The sequence below is a fragment of the Eretmochelys imbricata genome, chromosome 2 (genome assembly GCF_965152235.1).
Source record: "Eretmochelys imbricata isolate rEreImb1 chromosome 2, rEreImb1.hap1, whole genome shotgun sequence".
Classification (NCBI taxonomy): domain Eukaryota; kingdom Metazoa; phylum Chordata; order Testudines; family Cheloniidae; genus Eretmochelys; species Eretmochelys imbricata.
This window is the reverse complement of record NC_135573.1, coordinates 223095994-223123138: the sequence shown is the minus strand read 5'-3', so window position 1 is coordinate 223123138 and position 27145 is coordinate 223095994. Positions and strand designations below refer to the sequence as shown.

The following is a 27145-nucleotide window of genomic DNA, read 5'->3' as shown; positions in this document are numbered from 1 at the left end:
CAACTTGTTTTTAAAACTTCTAGTGATAGAGATTCCACAACTTCCATTGGAGGTGTATGCTAGAGCTTAACTACCAGGTTAGAAAGCTTTTTCTAATATGTAATTTAAATCGTCCTTGCGGCAGATTAAGCCCATTACTACTTTTCCTACCTTCTGTGGACATGGAGAACAATTGATCAGTCTTCTCTTTATAACAGCTCTTAACATATTTTGAAGACTGTTATCAGGTCCCCCTTTGGTCATCTTTTCTCAAGACTAAGTATGCCCAGTTTTTTAAATCTTTCTTCCTACGGGTCAGGTTTTCTAAACCCTTTATCATTTTTGTTTGTCTCCTCTGGACACTCTCCAATTTGTCCATATCTTTCTTAAAGTGTGGCACCTAGAACTGGACACAGTTCCCCAGCTGAGGCCTCACCAGTGCCAAGTAGAGTGGAGCAATTACATATGACACTCCTGTAAATATAACCCACGATATTAGCCTTTCTTGCAACTGCATCACATTGTTGACCCATGTTCAATTTGTGATCTACTATAACCTCCAGATCAGCAGTACTCCCATTTAGCCAGTTTTCCCCCATTTTGTAGCTGTGCATTTGATTTTTTTTCTTCCTATGTGTAGTATGTTGCACTTGTCTTTATTTAATTTCAGACCAATTGTTGAATTCAGACCAATTCTCCAATTTGTCAAGGTCATTTTGAATTGTAATCCTGTCCTCAAAAGCAACACTCCCAGCTTGGTGTCATCTGCAAATTTTATAAGCATACTATCCACTCCATTATGTAAGTCATTAATGTAAATATTGAGTAGTACTGGACCGAGGAAAAACCCCGTGGGACCCTGCTCGATAAGTCTCCCCAGTTTAACAGGGAACCCTTGATAACTACTCTTTGAGTATGGTCTTTCAACCGTTTGTGCACCTACCTTTATAGTAATTTCATCTAGAGCACATTTCCTGAGTTTGATTCTGAGAATGGCATTGGGACTTCTTCAAAAGCCTTTACTAAAATCAAGATATATCACATCTACTGCTTCCCCATCATCTACTAGGCCAGTAACCATGCTGGTTATTCCTTATAACCCTATTATCCTCTAGATGCTTACAAATTGATTGTTTAATAATTTGTTCCTGTATCTTTTTAGATATTGATGTTAGGGCTGATAGGCCTCTGATTCTCTGGGTCTTCTTTGTTCCTCTTTTTAAAGATAGGTACTATGTTTGCCCTTCTCCTTTGTACTGGGATCTCAGCCATACTCCAGGAGTTCTCAAAGAAAATTGCTAATGGTTCTGAGTCTGCTTCAGCTAGTTCCTTAAGTACTCTAGGATGAATGTCATTAAGCCCTGCTGACCTGATTATATCTAACTTATCTAAATATTCTTGAACCTTTTCTTTTCCTATTTTGGCTTGCATTCCTTCCCCCTTATTGTTAATTTCGATGGTGGTGAGTATCTGGTCACCATTAACCTTGTTAGTGAAGACTGAAGCAAAATAGGCATTAAACACCTCAGCTTTCTTGATGTCATCATTTATTAGCTCCTCTTTCCCGATAAGCAGAGGTCCTGTGCTTTCCTTTGTCTTTCTCTTGCTCCTAATCTATTTTAAACCCCACCTTTTTATTGCCTTTAATGTTCCTTGCTAGGTTTAGCCTTTCTGATTTTGTTCCTACATGCTTATGTTATTCTTTTATACTTCTTAGCAATTTGTCCATGTTTCTGTTTTATAGGATTCCTTTTTGATTTTCAGGTCATTAAAGAGCTCCTGATGGAACTATATTGGTTGAGCCCTACCAAATTCACAGTCCATTTTGACCAATTTCATGGCCAGAAGGTTTTTTAATTGGTCAATTTCATGTTTTTAGATGTTTACATGAGAAATTTCAGTGTTGGATGTTGTAACTGTGGGGCTCCCAACCCAAAAGATGCCCGGAGGTGGGTCTGATCTCCTCCTCCCCCCCCAAGCTGCCCTGCAAGGGAAGGATGGGATGAGTCCTGTCCCTCCCCAGTACCGCAGGAACTCGCAGCTAGGAGCCCTCCAGTTGGGGCACTCCCAGCAGCAGGGGGAGAGCAGACCCTCCTCCACAAGCCTCCTCCAGCTGAAAGAACTTCCAGGGCTGCTGCCCAGCCCCAGAGCTTCCTGCAGCGGGAGAGGCACTCTGAGATGGGTCTCCCTCTCCAACCCAGCATGCACTTGCAGCTTGGAGTCCATCTGTCCTCTACCTTCCCTCCCCTCCTACCCCACCTGGGGCAGTCCCAGCAGCAGGGGGAGATCAGATTTCATGGGGAAGGGCTAATTTCACGATCCGTAACATGTTTTTCCTGGACGTGAAATTGATAGGGCCCTACATTTTGGCCTCGCTATTCTTCCTGTCTTTCCTTAGTATTGAGATACTTTGCAGTTGTGCCTTTAATATTGTCTCCTCGAGAAACTGCCAGCTATCCTGAATTCCTTTTTCCTTTAGATTTTTTTTCCCATGGGTCCTTACCTATCAGTTCTCTGTATTTGTTAAAGTCTGCTTTTTTGAAGTCCATTGTCCTTATTTTGCTGTTCTCACGCCTTCCTTTGAATCATGAAATCTCTCATTTCGTGATCTTTCACCCAAATTGCCTTCCACCTTCAAAGACACTACCAATTCCTCACTGTTTGTTACAATCAAGTCTAAAATGGCTGTCCCTCTGGTTACTTCCTTCCCTTTCTGGAACAAAAACATTGTCCCCAGTACATTCCAAGAACTTATTGGAAGTTTTGTGTTTTGCCGTATTAGTTTTTCAACAGATGTCTGGGTTGAAGTCTTCCAGATCTTCTGTTTTGGATATTTTTGTTGTTTGTTTTAGAAATGCCTCATCCACCTTCTTTTCCTGATTTGGTGCTCTGTAATAGACCCCCATCACAATGTCAGCCCTGTTTTTTTACCCCTTTTATCATTGTGCAGAGAGACTCAGCTGGTCTGCCTCCAACCTCCTTCTGGACCTCAGAACAAGTGTTTATTTTCTTGATGTATAATGCAACACCTCCTCCCTTTTTACCCTGCCTGTCCTTCCTGAACAAACTATACCGTGCTCTACCAGTATTCCAGTCATGAGACTTATCCCACCAACGTCATAAAACATTTATTAATAGAAAAGTGTATTATTTTTCTCTCTGCGTCTACACAAAACCAACCAATTAATTATTATTCAAACTCTTTCATCTTGGGCAAATCCTGGAAAATCTTAGCCCTGAAGGTGTAAGAAAAACAGCTCAAAATATCGATATAAATGGAAATATGTATTCAGCCTTAATTTTAGGGTATTAGTTCCCCCTTTAATAATAGTAAATGTAGCATACTTCATTACTTTTTAAAAGGAATACTATTAATATCAAGAGATAGCACTACAGTGATTTGCTACTTAATCTTAAGTGTGAAGTATGGGGAAATTTGGGAGTATATGCATATAATGTGGGATGTGGAATAGCAAAATGTGTACTACTGATGTATTACTAAAAAGAAAAGGAGTACTTGTGGCACCTTAGAGACTAACAAATTTATTTGAGGATAAGCTTTCCTGAGCTACAGCTGCTATAGCTCATAAAGCTTATACTCAAATAAATTTTGTTAGTCTCTAAAGTGCCACAAGTACTCCGTTTCTTTTTGCGAATACAGACTAGCACGGCTGCTACTCTGAAACCTGATGTATTACTGTAAGACTGTTTTACGAAGATGTTTTTGGGACTTTGTTACAAATATTTTTTTTTGAGGGAAAGCTTTCCATAATATGGAAAATTGCTTTTGCTGTGGTAGAGGAATGCAGTTGAACTATTTTGTGTAGAAATTCGTTTTTAATATGAATGCTTGCCAGTTTTCTCTCTCAAAATGTCATTAGGATTTTTACCATATAGACTTGGAAAATATGCTTGACAGTTTGATTTATGTTATGCACTGTTATGACTCATCTTCTAGGGAACTGATGTACAAACTAAGCACCTGTGAGTATGTATTGATCCAGTGGATGAGCCTCTGGACAATATCTGTGAACAAATTGCTAGTCACTTCAGGTGTCTGTTTGATTTGAAGAAAATTTAGAGTTAGGTCAACAAATCTGGCCTTAATTTACTGCACTTTAAGCCCCTCTCTCTTTTTTTCTTGTGAGTGTTTGGAGGTGTAGTCTGGATTTGCTCTTTTGGATTCCAGCCAAAGTCTTAAAGTTACATAAACTTTATTTTCATCATTCTTTGTTTTTTTTCCCTTCTGGAATTAGATTTAATTTGAATGGTTAAAACCATTAAGCAGTGTTTTATACAAATTCTGTAGCAGCTACCAAAGGCTGAACGTGTTTGGCTGTGTTAGTTGTTCCTTATATTTGTAACTATTTACTAAGATAAGAGAAGATCATGTGGCCAACAGCCTTGACCCTTTAGTTTTCTTCACTTTTTTCTTTTCAGGAACCATCTGTCCAAAGATAGGGTGACCAGACGTCCCGTTTTTAAAGGGACAGTCCCATATTTAAGTCCTCCTGCAGGTATCCTGACTTTTTCTTTAAAATGGGCAAATTGTCCCATATTTATTGTTTCCCCCTCATCAGTATTGGCGGGTTCTGTGGCTGGCCAGATCCCTGCTCGCCAGCCGCCTGTCCACCAGCAGTGAGTGGGAGGGGGTCCAGTGGCTGGCAATAGGGTGGGTGTGCAAGGCTAGTGGCGAGGTGAAGATGCAGCGTGCGGGGCTGGCTGTTCCCCCTGCTGATCCGTCAGCACAGCCCCCTGCTGCGTGCCGGCTCTCGGCCAGCAGGACCCTGCCCCCCCATCCTGTTTCCGGCTGGCACTGGCTGCGAGCTGTGGTGGTTGGTGAGTGCAGGCAGTTGCCAGGTGGCGGCCGGTTACGTGTCTCCTGTGCTGCACACCCATCGGCCCTTTACGTTCTTCCCCCTATGGCTGTCTTCTCCCTGCTTTTCCCCTTTGCCTCCCCTCCAGCCCCGCTGCTCCTCCATATCCCGCCCCAGTGGGGCACGTCCCGCTCCCAGCGCTGTGTGGAGAACCAGCCCGTGGTCAGAGTGTTCAGTTCACCAACAGCCTGGCAGGCAGGCTCCTTCCTTCCCCCACTGCCTCTTGCTGAGCTGGTGTCCTAGGAAAGCCCAAGACCCTCTGGTCCAGGGTGCTGGCCAGGAGGAGCCGAGCTGTGCAAGCACCAAAGCCCCGCACAGCGCTGGCATGGGGAAGCCTCTCCGCCGCTCAGCTAAGCTCCCAAGTGGTGGTGGTGGTGGAGAAACTATTTCCAGCCAGTTCACACCCCAAACCTGCAGACTCTACAGCATCCCCCCAAGGCAGGGGCTTAGCACCCTCTTCACCTGCCCTCCCCCGCAGGCCCCAAGGAGCGTGGGGCTGCTCCGCCCCCTAGGCACCCTTCTCTGCTGAGCCACCTCTCTGGCCAGGTTCACTGAAGCCCCAGGATTCAGGTTACTTGGGCCCTGGTGCACAATGCATCCTTAGGGCTTAACCCTTCCTGACCACGCTGTAGCCAGGGGACAGGAGGCGGCTTGGTTTTGTTGGTGGCCAGCAGTGGCCTGGAGGTGCTAGCTGCCTTTTGACACGGAGCGGGCAGGAAGGGACAAGCTGCTTCCGGCTGCAGGGAGGTGGGAAGAGATGAGCTCTGCAAAGACACAGGCCAGGTCATCCCTTCCCTCCCTCCCTCCTCCCCTGCAGCTGGAAGCAGCTCCCATCCCTTCCTTCCCGCACAATGCCAAAAGACTGCTGCTGGCCAAGTTCTGGTGTGAACCCCGGCAGAAATCGGGGTGGTGGTGACAACCCTGCACATGTTGCCTCAGGAAGACTCAGTGCCAGGTACCAAGAGAGGTGGGTCCGTCCCAGGGGACCCAGCCAGGCATGGAGGGCAGAGAGTGCTGGGGATGGTTGGTCAGTCTCCCCCTCCTGTGTGAGAGAGGTGTACGGGAATGTGTATGTGTCACCTCTCCTTGTGTGTGGGTGTGTGTGTGTGTGGGGGGGGGGGGTAGAGGTATGTGTATTACCCCTCCCAGTGTGAACCCTAAAGCCTTACAGATAAGAAAAGGAGGACTTGTGACACCTTAGAGACTAAAATTTATTTGAGCATAAGCTTTCGTGAGCTACATTTCGGATGATGAAGTGAGCTGTAGCTCATGAAAGCTTATGCTCAAATAAATTTGTCTCTAAGGTGCCACAAGTACTCCTTTTCTTTTTGCGGATACAGACTAACATGGCTGTTACTCTGAAACAGATAAGAAGGTAAATAAAAAGAATCCAACTACGCAGCATTTCTTTTTAACATGGGCTCAGTCAACATGATGTTAGTTTGAACGGTTTTGTATGTTTGATTGCCGTTGAACTCTCTTGAATGAGAGTAATTTTACGAGGTATCCCATATTCAGCATAGGGAATTATGGTCACCCTATCCAAAGATGTAAAAATAAAGTGTATTGCAAGCTTGGCAGTTCTGTGCCAGTGTACAGCACTATTGTGCAAGAGATCCAGATTTAATTCCAGAGAACTGAACTCTTGATTCCTAGCCAAGAATCTGGGAAAGGAAATGGGTCTCACCTTTTAACAACAGCCTCTCCAGGTAACTAAGGGTGTGGTTTTGTTTTTTTCCAAAGGGAATCTTAATCAGAATTTGGTGGGAAGGATAGTGGCCACAATGTGAAGCCTGAAAAAGGGAAGGTGGATGTAACAAAGCAATGTTATGGTGACATCCTGTGGGCTCTGGATGCATGGGACCAGCTAGGGAATGAAGAAGGTATTTGGATTAATGAGGAGTTTTGCAGAATTCACAATCCTAAATGGTTCATATTAATAAGGATTACATAAACCAGGTGATTTAATTTAACTAGGTTAGGAAGAGAATCAAATTAATGCGGAACTTTTCTTCCCAAAGAATAGCAAATATATGAAATATGTGGCCATTTAAAATCACTGAAACAAACGGTGTCCTTTCTAGCAAATACAGGAGGTAAGAGGAATCCAGGGATAAATGTGAGGTGGGATTCAGGAGGTGAATTTCCCAAATGGACTGAGACAATTAGTCAGCCAACTTTTGGGGGGAGCCTTACAGATATAGAAATACTTGCTGGATGTGAGTGAATGTTTGTAACTCTCCATTTCATGTTTATCTTTTGTGCACAATATATTGTGGTGGAGGCTGAATGAATAAAACATAAACAAGGTATATTGTGAACAGAAACAGTATGAACTAAAGTAGGTTCTGGTAAACCAACCTACTTCATTTTGGATTTCAAACCAATTGTTCAAATCACGTGGTTTTCCCTCCGATTAATTAGTCAATTTGCTTTTCATAGAGAAATTAAAAAGCAATCATTGTAAAACTTGATGTTCACAGGTTAAATTAATCTTTGGCCCACTCATGAACAGTATATGGTTTTCATTATTCAAAAGAATGTGAATCTTGGAAAATACAGTAATCCCAAATATGTGCGCACGCACGTACACACACAGCCCATGAATACAGCGAAGATTAGCTTTTGGAATGTTGACATACATTAAAAATACTGAAAATTCCTTACTAACCTATAGGTAATCATTGATTTTTTTCTGAAGATATATTGTAACCTTGACTGTGTCTCTCAAAGAGACTAACTTAGAGACTAGTATATAGTATTAGTTGTAGGAATCATTATTTTTGTTGATTCCACGCTTATTACTATCCAATTTGAACTTTGGAAAAATCAACACAAAACTGTTTCTTCCTCTGGGCTTCCTAGTGCCTCCTGTTTTTCAGACTGAAAGCTTTTTTGGGAAGGAATGCCTTTATTTTATCTCATTCAGAAAACAGCCCTAACTAAGGAATCATTACCAGGTGTCCCTATGATAGAGTAGTGGCAAATAACAGCATTGTCAGAAGTAACAGGAATGGCGCCACATCATCTGTTGGAAGGATGGTGTGTGGAATCTCAGCAGCAGAAAATTTGTAGTTGGAGGAATTAGATGATTGTATAGTTAAGAGTTTTTTCTGTGTTTCCCTCTCTCCTTCATATTGTCATGCTGGTGTCTAGTGTTCATCAAAAAGTCTGAGAGGAAGTGAGATGTTTGGAATTCTTGAATACCAAGGAAATGGTTTGCTGATGACCATAGCTATATTAGAGTCAAATACATTACCCTTTTATTTTTGGTGTTTTGAACATTTTGATATAAATTGGTACAGTAAACACTGTCTTGTATACATTATCATAGAATCATAGAATATCAGGGTTGGAAGGGACCTCAGGAGGTCATCTAGTCCAACCCCCTGCTCAAAGCAGGACCAATCCCCAATTAAATCATCCCAGCCAGGGCTTTGTCAAGCCTGACTTTAAAAACTTCTAAGGAAGGAGATTCTACCACCTCCCTAGGTAGCGCATTCCAGTGTTTCACCACCCTCCTAGTGAAAAAGTTTTTCCTAATATCCAACCTAAACCTTCCCCACTGCAACTTGAGACCATTACTCCTTGTCCTGTCCTCTTCTACCACTGAGAATAGTCTAGAGCCATCCTCTCTGGAACCACCTCTCAGGTAGTTGAAAGCAGCTATCAAATCCCCCCTCATTCTTCTCTTCTGCAGACTAAACAATCCCAGTTTCCTCAGCCTCTCCTCATAAGTCATGTGTTCCAGACCCCTAATCATTTTTGTTGCCCTTCGCTGGACTCTCTCAAAACTGGACACAGTATGCCAGATGAGGCCTCACCAATGTCGAATAGAGGGGGACGATCACGTCCCTCGATCTGCTCGCTATGCCCCTACTTATACATCCCAAAATGCCATTGGCCTTCTTGGCAACAAGGGCACACTGCTGACTCATATCCAGTTTCTCGTCCACTGTCACCCCTAGGTCTTTTTCCGCAGAACTGCTGCCTAGCCATTCGGTCCCTAGTCTGTAGCTGTGCATTGGGTTCTTCCGTCCTAAGTGCAGGACCCTGCACTTATCCTATTGAACCTCATCAGATTTCTTTCGGCCCAATCCTCCAATTTGTCTAGGTCCCTCTGTATCCTATCTCTGTCCTCCAGCGTATCTACCACTCCTCCCAGTTTAGTATCATCCGCAAATTTGCTGAGAGTGCAATCCACACCATCCTCCAGATCATTTATGAAGATACTGAACAAAACTGTCCCCAGGACCGACCCCTGGGGCACTCCACTTGACGCCGGCTGCCAACTAGACATGGAGCCATTGATCACTACCCATTGAGCCCGACAATCTAGCCAACTTTCTACCCACGTTATAGTGCATTCATCCAGCCCATACTTCTTTAACTTGCTGACAAGAATACTGTGGGAGACTGTGTCAAAAGCTTTGCTAAAGTCAAGAAACAATACATCCACTGCTTTCCCTTCATCCACAGAACCAGTAATCTCATCATAGAAGGCGATTAGATTAGTCAGGCATGACCTTCCCTTGGTGAATCCATGCTGACTGTTCCTGATCACTTTCCTCTCATGTTAGTGCTTCAGGATTGATTCTTTGAGGACCTGCTCCATGATTTTTCCAGGGACTGAGGTGAGGCTGACTGGCCTGTAGTTCCCAGGATCCTCCTTCTTCGCTTTTTTAAAGATTGGCACTACATTAGCCTTTTCCAGTCATCCGGGACTTCCCCCGTTCACCACGAGTTTTCAACGATAATGGCCAATGGCTCTGCAATCACAGCCGCCAGTTCCTTTAGCACTCTCGGATGCAACTCGTCCGGCCCCATGGACTTGTGCACGTCCAGCTTTTCTAAATAGTCCCTAACCACCTCTTTGTCCACAGAGGGCTGGCCATCTATTCCCCATGTTGTGATGCCCAGCGCAGCAGTGTGGGAGCTGACCTTGTTCGTGAAGACAGAGGCAAAAAAAGCATTGAGTACATTAGCTTTTTCCACATCCTCTGTCACTAGGTTGCCTCCCTCATTCATTAAGGGGCCCACACTTTCCTTGGCTTTCTTCTTGTTGCCAACATACCTGAAGAAACCCTTCTTGTTACTCTTGACATCTCTCGCTAGCTGCAGCTCCAGGTGCGATTTGGCCCTCCTGATTTCATTCCTACATGCCCGAGCAATATTTTTATACTCTTCCCTGGTCATATGTCCAACCTTCCACTTCTTGTAAGCTTCTTTTTTCATTATAGTTGAGGGAAGCAAAGCAAATTTTGTAGTAGCTGTACTAACAAATCATTAAATGCTAGGGTTCATCAATCCAAATTAGATAGGGTATCTATCTGAGGGTTTCTAATAAGGCCCATTGCTGCGGAATCTAAGTGTGGTCTTTCACCTCCAAATATTTCAGAAATACGGGGAGATTATGCTTCTTGTACTGTTAATAAACTTTCCAGTAAACCCTTTTTTTAACCAGATATCTGAACTTCACTTTAGTGCGTGTAGGTAACAGTATTTCTATAGAAAAGATTTGCAAACTTGGCATCATTTTAGGGAAAGGAATGAGAAGGAAATGTTCTTGGAACATTTTGTAGTGTCAAGATTCTGAGTGATGTTGTGATAAAGAAATGTTCTTGGCATCTAAAGATTTTACAGGGACAAGACTTAAGGGGAAAGTGCAATGTATAGTCCATAGTCTCCTAAATACAGTCCTATACTTTTGCTGCCTTGTATATTTGTGCCAAGTATAATGAAATTTTGACAATCAAACCTTTCCAGAAAAGAGGCATCTTTGTCACGTGCAGGCTACATATTGGTTTTGAAACATTGTGTTTTAGCACAACGGATGAGTGGAGAAATTCAGCCTTTAAAAAAATACAGAGTATTCAGACTTCACTTCAGATGACATATGAGGATGATCCATTGCTTTGATTAGATGTCATCCCTTTGCATTGGGGTATAAGAAGTATAAAATACACATGGAAACTTGTCTAAATTTCCAGATCACACAATGTTATAATGTTTTGTGGTTTGCTATTTTCGTTGATATAGATATATTTAAACTGCTTGTCATTTTAGGCCAAAAAAGTCAGTATTAAATTAAAGTAATCAAATATGAAATAACTGAGTTCTAAATAATACATATTAGGACATGTTCAAAGTTTTCAAAGAATAACAATACAATTTACACTAAATGTAAAAGAAAAAGTGTATTTATGCTGGGCAAAATCTCATAAATGTCTGATTCACAAATGTGCATCCGTTTCTTTATATGTATATACTAATTTAGTCTGATTACTACATTGCTCCAATTTCTTGCCAGTAGACTAATAAACTAGAGTAACACAGTAGTGAGCAGGCCCAAGTGGTATAATAGTCAGCAATAGAAACTGTGCTATTTAGAAATCTGGAAAGCAGGAATGTCAAATTAAAAGATATAATACAGTGATATTTCTCTAATTATACCTATCAGATATGTTTGGCTCTCATTGAATTGCACTAATAATTATGTTATCAGAAAAACTATGCTAGTTTTGTTGTTCTACTGGTTCATTTTTCTCTCCACGAAGCAATCCCCTCTTTATCACAAAATATCAAAATACTTTGCTTGATGTTTTTTCTGCATTACATTGTTAACTTTCTAGGTATGTCTACTCTGCACACTTCTTACAGCTGTGTGCAGAGTACATACTTGGCTAGCCTCCAACATGAGTATAAATAGCAATGTAGACGGTGAGACATTGCTTAGGTGAGTAGAGACATGCGTGATGCCTGTGGGTATGCACCCAGGTATATACCTTACATGGCTCCCCCATCGAAGTGTCGAGTCCTGCTGCCTCCCCCCGCCTTTCGCTGACACGTGGCTTGCACGCAGCTTGCTTTTCACTGTGGCTTGTAGCTAGACATACAGTATTCAACACAGATACTTATGTGCAGTGTAGACGTAGTCTATATAGGTTATGAAACAGTGTAATGCTGCTAACTTTAAGACAGAAAATTATATCAAAAACATGGTAATCTGAACATTTTTAGCCTAAGTATTTTCTAACATGCCACTATTTTAACAGATGTATATATCTTGCTGTTTTGATATATTATACTGAAATCTGACTTTCTTTGTCATTTAGTATAGAGAAGCTTTTCTGTTACAGTAATCAGAGTGCGCTTTCTGGACTCATCCTTTGTACTAGACATACTCTAATGGGAACATCAGCACAAACTCTCCTTCACCTTCAGCTTACCAGCATCCTACCTCTCCTGCTATCAGACATGAACGTGGCCACAGTGATCCTTACATCTGTATGCTCACAACAGTCTTTTGTTGTGAGCACACAGTATTTAGGAGTGAATCCACAGATAAGAGAACTCCTGCTGGTGAAAAGGCTGTCTTCTGACAAATGTGTGGCAACAGGAGCTCATTGCTCCATACATGGTTCAATGCACTGGCTTCCCACTGAACATCAAATCAACCTCAGGCACTATTTAGTTCTTGGCAGGGTACAAGGAAAACAAGGCCTATGATTTTGTCCTTCACAGAGTAAGGGAGAGAAAAATAAGAATAGGAAGTTAGTAAGCTCTCTCATGAGGGAAGGAATTGCATAGATCTTCAACTTTCTCTAACAGAGAACACTGATTTACATAATTTTGTAAAGATATCATCACAAAAAGTGTGATGTGGATAGAACAGTTTCACAACATCTAGGAATAAAATTAATGTGCTTGAGTAGCGTGTAAGCCATTTGAAGCAAGGCTTTCATATATTAACTCTTCCTTTATGTCCCAGTTATAGGTAATAGGTGTGATTCTGTGCTAGCACAAAACTTGCAGCGCAAGAGAAGCAGAGGGGCTAGGATGGCTTTAAGCCATTTTTGAGCCTTTCTGATCTTGGGCTGCTCCAGAGACTGGAGAGGCTCCTGGAACAACTTGGACAGCATTGGGATTGCCCTCTGAGGGCAGTGGAGTACAATCCATAATCTCCACAGTGCTGCAGTGCCGCCCCCAATATGCCCCTTACACCTTCTGGCACATACCTTATGCCCAGGCTTGCAAGTGGATCCTTGGAACGCAGTCTGGGAAGGCCTTATAGCTGTTTCTCATAATGCCAGCGCCAGCGGTACCTTCCCTCGGCGGGAGATTTTAGAGTCTCTTTGCACCATTCAGTCGCATAATGACTACAAGAACAGTAGCTAATATGCTGCATGCTACTGTGTTAATTTTTGGCATGTAACCCGAGTTACCATAGTTTTATCATTTGAAAAGTCTCCTTCCAGTAAAAATGTTCTATTTTTAGTGGTATATTAAGCATCGTTGCCAATACTGGAATATTTTCTAGCAATAATTCTCAAAATAAAGCTGAGATACTGGAGCTAGCTTAGAGGGCTGTAGGTATTCTGGTGGCTTTTAGAATATTTTTAATATAAACATCCTGATGCAGGGCTCTGGGTCCAGGATTTGATTAAACATCCAGAAGTACAGGGGGGTGATCATTTGAATCCATGAAGATACTTCTGCAAGGCTCCAGAGCCCTTCATCCTCTCCTAACACCTGCTTGCTTTAGAAGCTTTCCCTATCTGTGATAGTTATCTTGTTGGGGAAGAAACTTAGTGGCTTGCTACCACCTGTGGTGTGGTTAGTGGGAGCAGGGCAGGCCTGGTGTCTTCAAGGGACATCTTTTTATGGTCTATCATCAGACATTTCTCACTGCTGTCTCCATCCACCACTCCCCTCCAAATTAAGAGTTTCAGTTCTGTCCCTCATCCCTAGACTCTCTGCCCTCTGAATATAGTGGCATCCTTCCCCCAAGCCCTGCGGGGGGATAGGCTATCTGTTGATATAGCACATGTTCTGGGGTTGAGCTCAGGCTGCTCTGCTGCCATGTCATGGGGTGTGGACTAATGTGAGAGATAAAGAAGGGCAGAATGAGTGTTGATTTTTGTTTTATGTATTCTATGCATTGGTCAATATAATTTCTGTAGCATTTTTAAAAACTGTATATCATATACCTGGAGCCTGTGACTTCAAGTGATTTTCAGAAATTAAAAAATAAGTTTGCCTGATATTGTGTGGTCAAATGTATATAATGTAAACGGCTAGCATACTATGCAAAAAACCTGAAACCCTTAAACATCTAGTTTTCAGAAAATTCTATGGCGCTTAGTTTATATCAGTTGTCATATCTAGCCTCTTTTTAAACTTCCATGTCCCTGAAATCTCACTAGATTGATGTCTTAAAACTCAAGGTTAAAAAATATGTAGATTTGCAAAAGGTAGTTTTGAATTAACCAAGCATTCCAATGTCTGTATACCACTTCTGCTAGGAAAACTGAACTTTTGTATTTTATCTTCAAGGGAAATACATGCAGATGATGAACATTTTGAAACCAATTGCATTTGATGTGATTCACTTCATGTCCCAGCTGTTTGATTACTATCTGTATGCAGTGTATACGTTTTTTGGCCGAAATGACACGGTAGGTAGAAATTATTATTCCTTTAGAGCACATTAGTGTATGTGGTACTGTACAGAAAAGACTTCTACATCAAGAAGACTGAGTGTATGATCTATCAGAAGGGGCAGCAGTAATAGACTGGGGTTGGATGCATGAATGAGAACAGGCTAGTAAGAACAACTAAAAAGAGAAATGGCCTTAAAAGTATTATTATCACGAGGAGTGTTGATCATTTTATATTTCTCTGTCTGGAGGAGGAGAGGGAGGAAGCTGGGTGCAGAGAAAGGGTGAGACTGTTCCAGATATAGAAGTTTGCACAGAAAAAGGCACGCGGTCATGCATGGCAAAAGGAAGCGACATAAAGATTAAAGGGGAGTGGGGACAACTTGGTATGGGGTGGGTGGGGGGAGAGAGGCAAGCTGTGAAAATGGCTAACTCAGAGCTATGTGTTGCTTTTCAGATCTTGTGCTCCTGTAGCTAACGTAGTCTAATAATGAAATCCATTTCTGTTCACATTTGATGTATAATTTAAGTGTCTTTTAGTTTAAGAAGTAAATACGCATCCACAGTGTCTGTAAAGAACTACATCAACTCTTCACAGATTGTAATAGAACAGCATATATGAAACCTATATTTTTTTTAAAAATGAAAACAATAATTCCATGAACAATTTCAGGGCTCTAAATCATTATATGCTGGCAAATAGTTGATGGAGTCACACATTCTCAACAGCTTGTTCTCTTTGGTTGGAGAAGTATATTTGGTATTTGTTTGTGTATGGAGGATGGGCGGTAAATATTTTTTAAAGGTAATTGAATTCCTTTGGCTTAATCAACTGTTCTGATATTCTATTATTGTGTTACATGTACTTTTTGCACCTCCTGTTTTGTGTTTTAAAGCCTGTACAGAGTTCTTCACTTCCCACATCTAGCAGGGAACAGTACAGTGCTAGGCAGGTAAACATTATAGCAGATGGGTAAAATTGTGTTGTTACTGTAGTGTGCCTAATTGTTGTTTGATAAACTTTTTCCTTGGAAACATACTGCTTACAAAGGGCCTATAAATTTAAAAAACCCTCTTGTAATGCTGCCATGATGTCCTAACCCTCATGTACTTTTTTTTTTTTTACAATTCTTTAAGGAGTAGAGATGGGTAGTGGTATGTGATTTAGACTAGTAACTGTCATTCTTGTTAAAACACATGCCACTGTGGTTCTTATTAGAAGTATGCTGATAACGTGACTGCTTTGAGTGGTCTAAATTCATTGTGAATCTTGTTTCTACACTTCATGTTTGTTAGAGCACATATCTGAATGACTAGGAAGGCAAAATGCACATGCAGTAAATTAGTCAGAGAGAAACTGGTGTTTAAACTCTCAGAACAGTGTGCTGACTCTAGATACATTATGTCCAGTCATTTGTGATTTTCATAACTCAGAGTGTTTCTATTATTATTTAATTATATATATATATATATATATATATATATATATATATATAATGGGAAAGTTATCTCATGTGCTGAGCACCTGGCATTATCCACTGAGAGGGGCAGAATACCATTTCAAATACCATTTTTCACACTTTTCTCTTTCTCCGCATGCACATTAAATCGGTTTTTCCTCACCTTTCTGTAAAATCATGGCACAACCTGATGCACTAGAACCTCAGTAATGACTTGTGAATTAATGAATTTTACTAAGTAACGATTAAGTGAACACACACAGGCATACATCCCAAAATAAACTGTTAATGCATTTTGTTAGTTATAGATTAGTTTTAATTGATAGTAATATAGATAGTATAACAGCAGTAAACTATAGCAGTAAATGTAGTATGTATTTCATAAAATTTGTGTGCTTGATTTGATTTCAGTGAGTGACTTCAGCATTTGTTCTAGTGAAATCTTAGTCAGAGCCTTAATAAACATCTGCTATTTAATTATTACTGAGAGTTGGGGAGAAACCAATCATTTTTGTGCAGACAAGTAAGCTTAGCGAAGTGCTGATTAGCGAAGTTTGACTATAAGTCCCTTGGCACTCTGCTTTTTTTCCATCGCTTATCAATTACTAAGTCATCAGTAATTTGTGGAAATAATGTATCCACTGTCTGGCATACATGGTTTGTAAAAATTCCCATGAAGGTGCAGGCCATGTGCAAAACAATTGAATACTGTTATAATATGCTCTACCTGATGAATTCACCATGGTCCTATCCTTGATGACTGCTCATCTCATGTTCCCTATAGAAGTATGTATATACACTCTACAGATCTCCTGGATAATTTTTCCCTTTGATTTACAACTGGTCATCCCTTGCATAGAAATCCAATAGTCTTTTGAAGGGAAAAAAGGCAGAGACTTTAATACATCGCAACATTTTTGTTCGTAGAGATTTATTTAAAATTGCACGCACCTTTATTTGTCTGAATTTGTTGATGCACTTACTATTTTAACTGATAAGTTGTCAGTCTTTTCAAAAACATTTACAATCAATAAGTTCTTAATTTGTCAAGAAGCTTACAGTATAATTTGGAAGAAAAGGGATAAGCAAAATACTAAGTATGTACTAGGGAAATTCTGATGCTGGACAAAGTTTTTATAAGCGAACAAAGGAAAACATGTTTGTGCCTCCTTTTCTTTGTGGTAGCATAATTTTTTTTAAAGAAAAAACAAACTGTTTTCTTTCTGCTTGCTTGTTTTTACCTTAGATATGTGAATAATATCAAGTCTTGACTGCTCTGTTCTTGTTGGGGGACCCTGGATCTGGAGCCAGAGCTTTCTCAGTCCTCTCTTAGAGGAGGACTATGGCGTTTCTCTCAAAGAAGTATTTTTTCCCGATTGGCAGTTAAGCAGATGTTTAACAAAAACAAAGAAAGAATATTAGCCTTCGATTTATGTCATTTCTCTTGTTCTTCCATCCTCCAGCAACATCAAGAAAGCTAAGATTTGATATTTCTAAAGTAAAAATCAAGCAGAAAAATATTTTATTTATTTATTTTTTAAATGGGGGCTGCCACTATTCACCATGAAGAAGCAATAAAGGGTGAGAACACTCTTGCTATATAATTCTCCTTTAAAATGCAGTGTAGGTGGTAAATGAGTAAAATTTGTGTAAAAATTATTTTGATTTGTGGAAACCACTTGAACATTGCTGATCATTTCTCACCCAGATGCAGTCTGGGAAAAGCTTTATAGTATTGAACCCAACACAGTGGACAGCAGTGTCTAAACATTGTTTAGAAAATTATTTTTCTGGTGTGAAACACATACCAGTACCATATCTTGGTACTTCTAGATCATGTGGACCCTGGATGTAAATGTATGTTTTGTAGTTTTTCCATCTCCATTGTAATTTCATCTGGTTGAGCTGTTCTGTTTGGTAATATGTTTCTCTTCTGGAGTGAAAATTAAGCTATGCTAATCTAAACATGTTGGGCCAGATCCTCAGCTGGAGCAAATATTGCAGTTACATTGAAGTTAGTAGAGCTATTCTGACTTAGACCAGCAGACGATCTGATCCACAGAACTCTGGGCCCTGTGCAGAGCATGAAGATGACACATTTCCTAGCTTGATCATAATAAATGTTCAGTAATAAAAATAGGTTTCAGAGTAGCAGCCGTGTTAGTCTGTATTCGCAAAAAGATGAAGTGAGCTGTAGCTCACGAAAGCTTATGCTTAAATAAATTGGTTAGTCTCTAAGGTGCCACAAGTACTCCTTTTCTTTTAGTAATAAAAATGACTTTCATAAAGATTGATAGAAAATAATTATACAACTGAAAGTTGATATTAAACAAGTGATTATGGAAGATAATGTAGTTTGTGAAAAGTAAATAAACATGATCATTCTACATTGCGATGTATTAATTTCTCAGGCAGCATACTATGATGTGCCATTGTGTGATGTCTCTCTCTTGCTTGTCTGTGGGAACAAAAAGTCATTGTTTCCTATGCCTGCAGTCATTCTATAGCATATAGTCATTTTAAAACAATCCAAGAGAATATTCTGGCAAGTATCCCCCTGACAAAGTGGATAATCGTTTGTCAGTTTGAATTGTATATGGTCATCTTTGTGAACTGAGCACAGTTCATTCTTTACATCAATGTAATGTTGGGTGCAGTGATCTTCTGCATGTTTCTTCTTTTCATTTTGGTTTTGTTGCAATTATGTGCTGAAACTATACGTAAGTATATTATATTGAACAAAACGTGAACTTTTTGTTGGTTCTGTTAGTCACTAAACTAAAACACAAAATTTTGTCCTTGCCTATGTTTACTTAGAATATTGGGTTTTTTTTTCAGTTTGAATCAACAGGACTGGGTCTTAGTAGTAGCAGACTGCGCACTACACTAAACAGGATACAGGAGAGCCTGATTGATCTGGTAAGAAACTGGAATTTGTTAATGTTTGTTGAAATTAGGGAGGCATATTGTAAAAAGTATGGCAGTTAGTATATAATATGGTTCATTAATTTTACCTTTCCCCACACTCTGTTTATGATAAGAATATCGTAATAGATTTCCTGCAGTTGTAGGTGAGTTTTTGTTCAAAATCACTTTGCATATATCTACAAAACTAATATGAAACTCCCAGATTCTTCCTTAATTTAATTATGCTTCAGTAATAACTTTTAACATTTGTTACCATTAAAACTTGTGTTTAAAGCTCATTCTTCTTGTTTACGTCTAATGAAATTGGAGAATGGAGGCTATGATGTTTTTAAACTGATACCCAGCATCCTACTTACAAAGTTCATTGCTAAAAATCTTGTAGAAGAATAGCAAGATCATGGTTTGTTGTAGAATTTACCTACAACAAAAGGAGACTGGGAGATGGTAATGGCATGGTAAGTACTTTATTAAATCACTCAAATGGTAATTCATCCTGTCTAAAGTTTAGACTTTAAACTGATTGTTTTCTTTAATCCCCATCACCATTTCTAATGCACTTACTGTTCTAAGAGGTTTTTACATAAAGTAATGGCAAGCTTTCTAAATGTTCACACAGTTAAATCCCTGAGAAAAGTATGTACATCTGTGATAGCAGCTTAACAGATTTTTTTCAGTGGTATAACTTTTAAATGACAGCTTAGTCTTGAGGAAAAAAGATATATAATTCATTTCTCACAACTTACATATTGTCACTTTTCCTGCCATACATGTGACAACATAGATGCCATGAGTCATTTTAACATTTGTTTTTCATGAAAAAGGGTAAATAAATACCATATTTGCATTAGACTGGCAGTAGATTACACTTTGTAGTACTCTGAGGGAGTAGCAAATATGAGAAGTTTTGCCTTTTATGTAGGTGATTAAATGTTAGGGTTGTGCAATGCAACTGGAGAGCAAAAAACATAGAAATGTAGCAAAGGAGTGAAGAATCGTGCTTTTAGGAGGGTCAATCCATCCTCATCATCGTATCCACTCATTATACTGCACACCTGAACATAGCCTCATATCTCAATGTCTGTACTTGACCCGTTAACCTTTTACCCCCAATCGGGGATATTGCAGATTATGTATTCCTTATGCTGAACTTCGCACCCCTTGATAATCTGTACATTATTCCCTGATAACCAGAAACTTCCAAACTTAAACTCTGTACCGTTCACTTTTTTTAAACATCATCTTAATAAAGTTTATAAACCTTTTATTTCCTTCTACTTTGAAATGTAAACACTTGAGGCATGACACTGAAATAATTTCCTACAACTTCTGTCTTAAATGGTTTGTATTGTAACATACCCAAAAATTCAGTTTTACTATTTTGTAAAGCCACAGTTTTCCAGAGACACACATGACCTAACTGCACATTTAGCAGTGGGGGCCGTTGTCTGGCTAGTTGGAAAAAGTGTGTGCCCCTTTAAGGAGAGCCGGGGAGTGACTTTTTGCTGAAGTGGCAGACCAGGTCAGTGTGGGGATGCTGATCCATCCCCCTGCAGGTGACTGGAAGAGACTGGGGACTATATATTGCCAGTGCAGGAAAAGTCCTTTTTTACCTGGGCCAGGCAGAGCAACTCTCAGCCTCCCATCCATGGAAGCAGTGAAATACTGGGTTTGGTCAGGAACCGCTGCATGCACTACGCTAGTTGCTCCTTTCTTTGGGGCTGAGAGGGAATTTTTCCCTCACCGCCAGATAGGCCAAGGTTAAATAGGGTGGGTCACCTTTTTCTGGAGCTGGTTCAGGGGGCTTAGCTGGGCAAACATGAAACGGGAGTTAGGCTATGATGTCCCAACTCATAGTGTAAACATGGGGCAGATGTCCAGTGCCCCATAGGGAAGGGGTACAGTGATTAGATAAAGTGGATTGGTAAATGATTTAAAGGACGTGTTAGTTAAAAGAGTGGAAATGGGGGGAAGCGTTTGGGGCTCCTATGACTGGTTCAGCAGAAAGCCATCCCAGCCCTCCTTTTACCCCTTCCCCCCCGAACCCTCATTCAAAGTGCGAGGATGGTATGGTCCCGCAGGTTCTCTGAGGACCAGGATGGGTAAGGGGGAGGGCTGACAGAAGCCCCTAGCTATGTATTGAAATGATTATGGAATTACCTGCACTGTATACTTTTATCTGCCCAGTACTCCCAGACATTTAAGAATAAAGTTGGTTTGATTAAACCAAATCCAGTGTTGCCTGTTCTCCTTCCAGCACAGCCAGACGATGGGAGATGGATGTCCAACTGTCATTGACTTTCATTAGGAGTGGGGCCTTTTGTGCCTTTGAAATCCCCTCCGTATGTTGTTAAAGACACAACTAAGTGACTAAGGCCGTAAGTCACTGTTTCATGAGAGATTGTTTAAAAAGCAATATTTATATGGTACCCGTGGTGGCTTTTTGTTCATTTGCTGCCGAACGAGTAGCGGGAGCACAAATTAACTAATAACCCCAAATCCCAGCACTGTACTGATATCTGTGATGATAATACAGTACGAAAATATGGTTGAAGATTAAAAATAAATCATGGACTCTTGTTTCCGAGGAAATGGAAGGGGAAAAACAGTGTTTCTGAAGTGAAGTAAGAAATGTGTAGAGAAAAATTTTTAAGTTTAAGCGAATAGCAGACAAATCAGTAAAACAGAACACTTCAGAAATAAAATGGTCCTGAATGTGTGTGTTTATTATTATTAAGTCATAGCTCCTGACTGTTTTTCTTCATGTTGTTTTTCTTTTTATATGTAATAGGTTTATGGGCAAATCCATCCCAAGTGCATAGAGTAAATAGCTGGACCCTCCCCCCCCCCCCCGTCCCCCTCTCCAAGTTATAGATAATGCTCATATCAGGTGAAATTTACTCTAAGTACCAAGGAAGACGTAAAATTGTCTCATATGCCGTGTTCCTCAAGAAGTATCTGAGAACCTAGGAATCTTAGGTTCCTAGTTCCTAATGACTTGCAATAACCAGAAGATGTGAGATGAGTCATGTTAGTATCTTGCAAACCTTCCAGTATAAAGTCTTATGCGGGTAAATTGAAATGATTTTTCTAGTTGGGCTAGCAGAAGAAAAGTGTTTTCTGCTTCTTCCCTGTTCTTACTAATTCTTGATTATTTGTGGAATTGAAGTATGATGGTCTTTCTTTTGTCAATGAAGGTGTCTGTCATGTTTATATTTGACCTATCGGGACCCTTTCCAATGTTCTTCTCTTTACACAGCCTATTGTAACATACTTTCTGAAAATATTCTTGCTTACATTTCCTCCTATTTGTATTTTAGTGGAATCTTAGGGTTTGAATCTGGTTCTTATTGGGCTCTTCACATGTTGGGAATTCTGTCCTTTGTGTTGTCTTCCATTAAAAGTAACATTCTTAGTGGTTGTCATTTCTGCCAGGAAGGTGATTGCAACCCCAGAGAGCAGATCCTCCCGATACTGATTTTTCATAAAGAAAGCCATATTCCATCCTTATCCTAGTTTCTGATCACGATTGTTAGATTTCCATCTTAAACGAGAACTTGGTATGTTACTAAATTCTCTCAGCCTCCTCTGAAGGCTGGACTCTGTTGTCTGGATTTCAGAAGCCTTGAGCTATTTAGACAGGTCTAAGCCTTTTGGAAAGTCCTAAAGGCTGAATATTGCCTTTGTTTCCCCCTTGGAATTCCCCAATCTTTGCTCCAAGGCTCAAGTAAGGCCTGTTTACTAACTACTTATGACCAGGCTGAGGAGTGAACATTCGGAAGATTCACTAAAGCAAGAGTTGTCTCAATAGCTTTTCTTTGGACCACCACAGCTTCTGAAATTCATAAGCTGCCCGTTGTGGAGTTCAGTTAATACTTTCATGAAGCATTACCTCCTTTTGACTGGCAGTCTAGGTCAGATGCCTGTGCAGGGTAATAGTACTTCAGTCTTTATTCAGTTGAGTCCTCCTGCAGCTGTGTACTACTTGCAAATCTTCTTCAGTGGGAATCTGCAGTGGTAATTTCATGATGGAGGCAGGAAGGTTACCTATAAATAATTGTAGTTCTCCTTATGCATGTGTGGATTCTTGCTGAACCTCCCTACTTTCCCATTTCTTCAGGCATCTTAAGCTACCAGGTGCGTCCCTCAAAAAAACCCTGATAAGAATCTGTCTCAGCCTCTCAGAATCATTACATCAACAACAAATGAGTTTAAACGGAGGTATGAAGGGGCTTAACCAAACCCTTGAGGAAGTTGATCACCTGAAACAAGATCCTAATAGCTAAAGCTAAAACTAGAATTGGGGTGCTGGAATATGAGAACTATGTCTCACTGGGAAACTGAGTAAAGTAATTTGAGAAATGACTCAGTTCAATATTAGCATTCTTGGAGTGAGCTAAATGAGATGGACAATTCTATTCATATAATATCAGAGTACTCTATTCAGGAAGGCAAGATGATACCCCATATAGAGGGAGTTGGAGTACTCCTCAGCAAAAAGGCAACACAAGATCTACAGGAATGGAAACCAGTTGACTCACAAATTATACTAATATAACTATCATACAGTGTTATGTACCTACCAATGACCATGATGAACAAGTAAAGGATGCATTCTACAGCAAGTTGCAAGATGTACTTGTGATGCTGGTAAACCATGTGCCAGCTGTTGCCAAGGCTATAGGTGTCTGCTGAGCACTGACAAATTCATAGGTGGAAACCAGACCAGTTCACCAGTATGTTAATATTGTTTAAAATAGGTGTTAGACTTGTAAAGATGTGTTCAGTGTTTAGACTCTATAAAATGCTTGTAAGTTGCTGCGTGCATTAATCTTGCTTGCAATGTCTATACCCCATGCTGTAAGATAATATGTAGGTTTTGCTTTATAATTGTAAAAATGCCTGATCTGACCTTGTGAACCTAGACAGCAAGAGTGGTAATCAAAAAGGACTATCAAAACTGAATGGGCTATTTTAGGACAAAAGCTCAGCTGATTGCCCTATCTGCCGAGGAAGAACTTATGTCCAGGAGCACTTGTCCAATCGGTTTGAACTCTGGGGGAAGGGCATATAAAGATGCTCACAAGAAGAAATAGTTCTCTTTGCTTTTTGGACTCTTACAAGGGCTGGAGCTGAGAAACAAAAACGGAGATATCCAGGGTCAACCTGGATTTGCCCTAAAAGACATTCAGTGGACAGACTACTATATCTCTGTCACCTTTTTGGAACCATACACTGTAACACATTTGTGCTTATATGTTGCCTGTTTTAACGTGTAAATAACTCTCATTTCTTTTTCCTAATTAATAAATCCTTGGTTTATGATTGGATTGGCAACCAGCGATGTTTTTGGTGTGAGATTTAAGGTACAGATTGACCTCTGGTAAGTGACTGGTCTCTTAGAACTAGAAGCAACCTGAATATTTTGTGATTTTTGGTGTAAGTGACCATTTATCACTAAGTGTAGTTTGCCTGTGTTTGACAGGGGACTGTGACTCCATGGTAAAAGTGTTACAGTGATCCATGAGTTCACATTTGTTACTGGATTGATGAAATGTAGTTATAGAACATGCTATCAGTTTTGGGTGTCTGCCCTGCTTTTAGACAGTGTGCCCTAAGGTTGGCACTCACTGTCATGAACCACTGCAGAGAGCGTGACAGTACTAAATCAGACGCATGCTTATGATGTCATTCTGTTTATGGATGATGTGAATGCACAAGTTCATAGTGACAACTTCAGCTACGAGCATTTCATGGTTAAACGCGGAATTGGGGGGTGAGCAGATTGTGGTGATAGATTTACTAAATTGTGTAGTATGTATAACCTGTGAACACAGGGAGTAAAACACTTTTTTCCCTTCTTGGAAGAAAGAAACTAACATGGCAATCAAATGATGGAAATCACTGAGAAACAATTGGGTCACATTGCCATCAGCAGATGGTGGAGAAGATCAATGCTGGTTACACAGTCGCCTACAATTGCTGTTACAGAAAGTGACCGCTATCATGTCAGAACAGTTTAAAAAAAAAAAACTATAAGAAAAGAGATGGTATTTGATGTGAAGAAACTGTCTGACCTCGGAATGAGAGAGGATTTTAAAATCAAGCTCTCAAATGGATTCCAAGAACTATGAGTAATGAATGATTATATAGAATAACAAAGAGCTCACTTTAGATATGTTTACTGGGAAGCTGCCAAAATTTCACTTGGACCAAGAAGATCAAGGAAAGAAGAGAGGATACAGCCAAGCACATGAAAGTTAATTCAAGAAAGAAAAGCTTTAAAAATGAGGCAAGCATAGGTCAATGATGCTGCAACAGGAAGACATAGAAAAAAATAATTAAGTTGGATCAGAAAGAATGGCTTGACAAAAAAGTGACAGAAGATGAAAAGGCATGAGTCAGGCAATTCTCGGGTATGTAAGCAATTATCATCATGGTTCCAGAGTCACAATGGTATTGTAAAAACAAAAGATGGAAGATTGTTAGCAATGGAAGCAGAACAGAAGGAACAGTGGTGAGAAGATTTTAATGAAGTACTCAATGAACCAGAGCCAACAATTCCAATTGATAGATACAAAGAAGAAGGTGCACAATTAAAGATTTCACTGGTAGAAATGTCAGAAGCAGAAATAGAAGAAACAATTAATCAGCTAAAAGAACAGCAAAGCACCTGGTCAAGATAAGATCACTGCTGAAATGTTTAAAACTGAAAGAGGTAGTACATGAAATACATACATTTTCATACACTTTGTAATATAGTTCGCAAGAAAGATTTCTACTCACAGGAGTGGAAGACAGCTGTGATCTGTAAATTACCAAAAAAAAGCCCACCCCACTGGTGTGCAACCGTTGGTGAGGAATAACACTACTTTCCATACCCAGAAAAGTGTTCTGTAGTGTACTATTGAACAGAATCAAGCTGGTCAGAGAAGAAAAACTGTGTACTGAGCCAGCAGGCTTTAGACTGAAAAGATCATGTATAAATCATATCTTTACCCTCTTTCAATCAGAGAAGATTAGTCTTGAATTATAGATTTCAGATTGTTGTCAAGGTTCCTTCCCTACTCTAAACTCTAGGGTACAGATATGGGGACCTGCATGAAAACCCCCCTAAGCTTATTTTTACCAGCTTAGGTTAAAACTTCCCCAAGGTACAAACTATTTTATATTTTGGCCTTGGACTTTCTTGCTGCCACCACCAAGCATCTAACAAATATATAACAGGGAAAGAGCCCGTTTGGAAACGTCTTTCCCCCAAAAATCCTCCCCAAACCCTACATCCCCTTGGGGAAGGCTTGATAAAAATCCTCACCAATTTACATAGGTGAACACAGACCCAAACCCTTGGATCTTAAGAACTATGAAAAAGCAATCAGGTTCTTAAAAGAAGAATTTTAATAGAAGAAAAAGTAAAAAGAATCACCTCCGTAAAATCAGGATGGTAAATACCTTACAGGGTAATCAGATTCAAAACATAGAGAATCCCTCTAGAGACAAAAACAGGAACGTACATTCCATTCAGCACAGCTTATTTTATCAGCCATTTAAACAAAACAGAATCTAAAGCATATCTAGTTAGATTACTTACTAAGTTCTAAGACTCCATTCCTTCTCTGTTCCCGGCAAAAGCATCAGACAGACAGAGAGAACCTTTGTTTCTCCCCCCCTCCAGGTTTGAAAGTATCTTGTCTCCTCATTGGTCATTTTGGTCAGGTACCAGCGAGGTTATCTTAACTTCTTAACCCTTTACAGGTGAAAAAGTTTTTCCTCTGGCCAGGAGGGATTTTAAAGGTGTTTACCTTTCCCTTTATATTTATGACAATTGTATTTATAGTCCCTGTGAAAGATGTGTTAATGGCTAAGATGCTGTGTGAAAGCTCAAAATGCTGTGTTAGGACAGTGAAGAGACTGACTGGTTTGATACCATTACTGGTATGACCATGACTTTTTGTGGGATACAGATGATGATGCTATGGAAAAGACCACTACCAACGTCAGATGTGAGGCTGCCAAAGTAGGATTACGAATCAGCCAAAAGAAAATGAAAGTTATGATCATTTTAAAGAGATGTCAGCAATGATGATGCATATATGATTGTTTCAGAGTAACAGCTGTGTTAGTCTGTATTCGCAAAAAGAAAAGGAGTACTTGTGGCACCTTAGAGACAAACCAATTTATTTCAGCATAAGCTTTCATGAGCTACAGCTCACTTCATCGGATGCATACTGTGGAAAGTGTAGAAGATCTTATTATACACACACAAAGCATGAAAAAATACCTCCCCCCACCCCACTCTCCTGCTGGTAGTAGCTTATCTAAAGTGATCACTCTCCTCACAATGTGTATGATAATCAAGTTGGGCCATTTCCAGCACAAATCCAGGTTTTCTCACCCCCCCCCCCAAACTCACTCTCCTGCTGGTAATAGCTTATCCAAAGTGACCACTCTCCTTACATTGTGT

The 27145-nt window shown here is 40.2% G+C and overlaps 1 protein-coding gene across 5 annotated transcripts in view; it reads left to right on the top strand.

Moving 5' to 3' along the window:
• VPS50 (VPS50 subunit of EARP/GARPII complex) overlaps positions 1-27145 on the top strand; it is a 194419-nt gene that overhangs the window by 125077 nt on the left and 42197 nt on the right. For 4 of the 5 annotated variants that reach the window (XM_077808090.1, XM_077808088.1, XM_077808091.1 and 1 more), the window contains 3 exons: positions 14193-14314; positions 15193-15249; positions 18595-18675. In XM_077808090.1, coding sequence (XP_077664216.1) covers positions 14193-14314; positions 15193-15249; positions 18595-18675 — 260 coding nt within the window. The remainder of the gene's footprint in view (positions 1-14192; positions 14315-15192; positions 15250-18594; positions 18676-27145) is intronic. The other variant, XM_077808089.1, reaches the window with a different exon arrangement.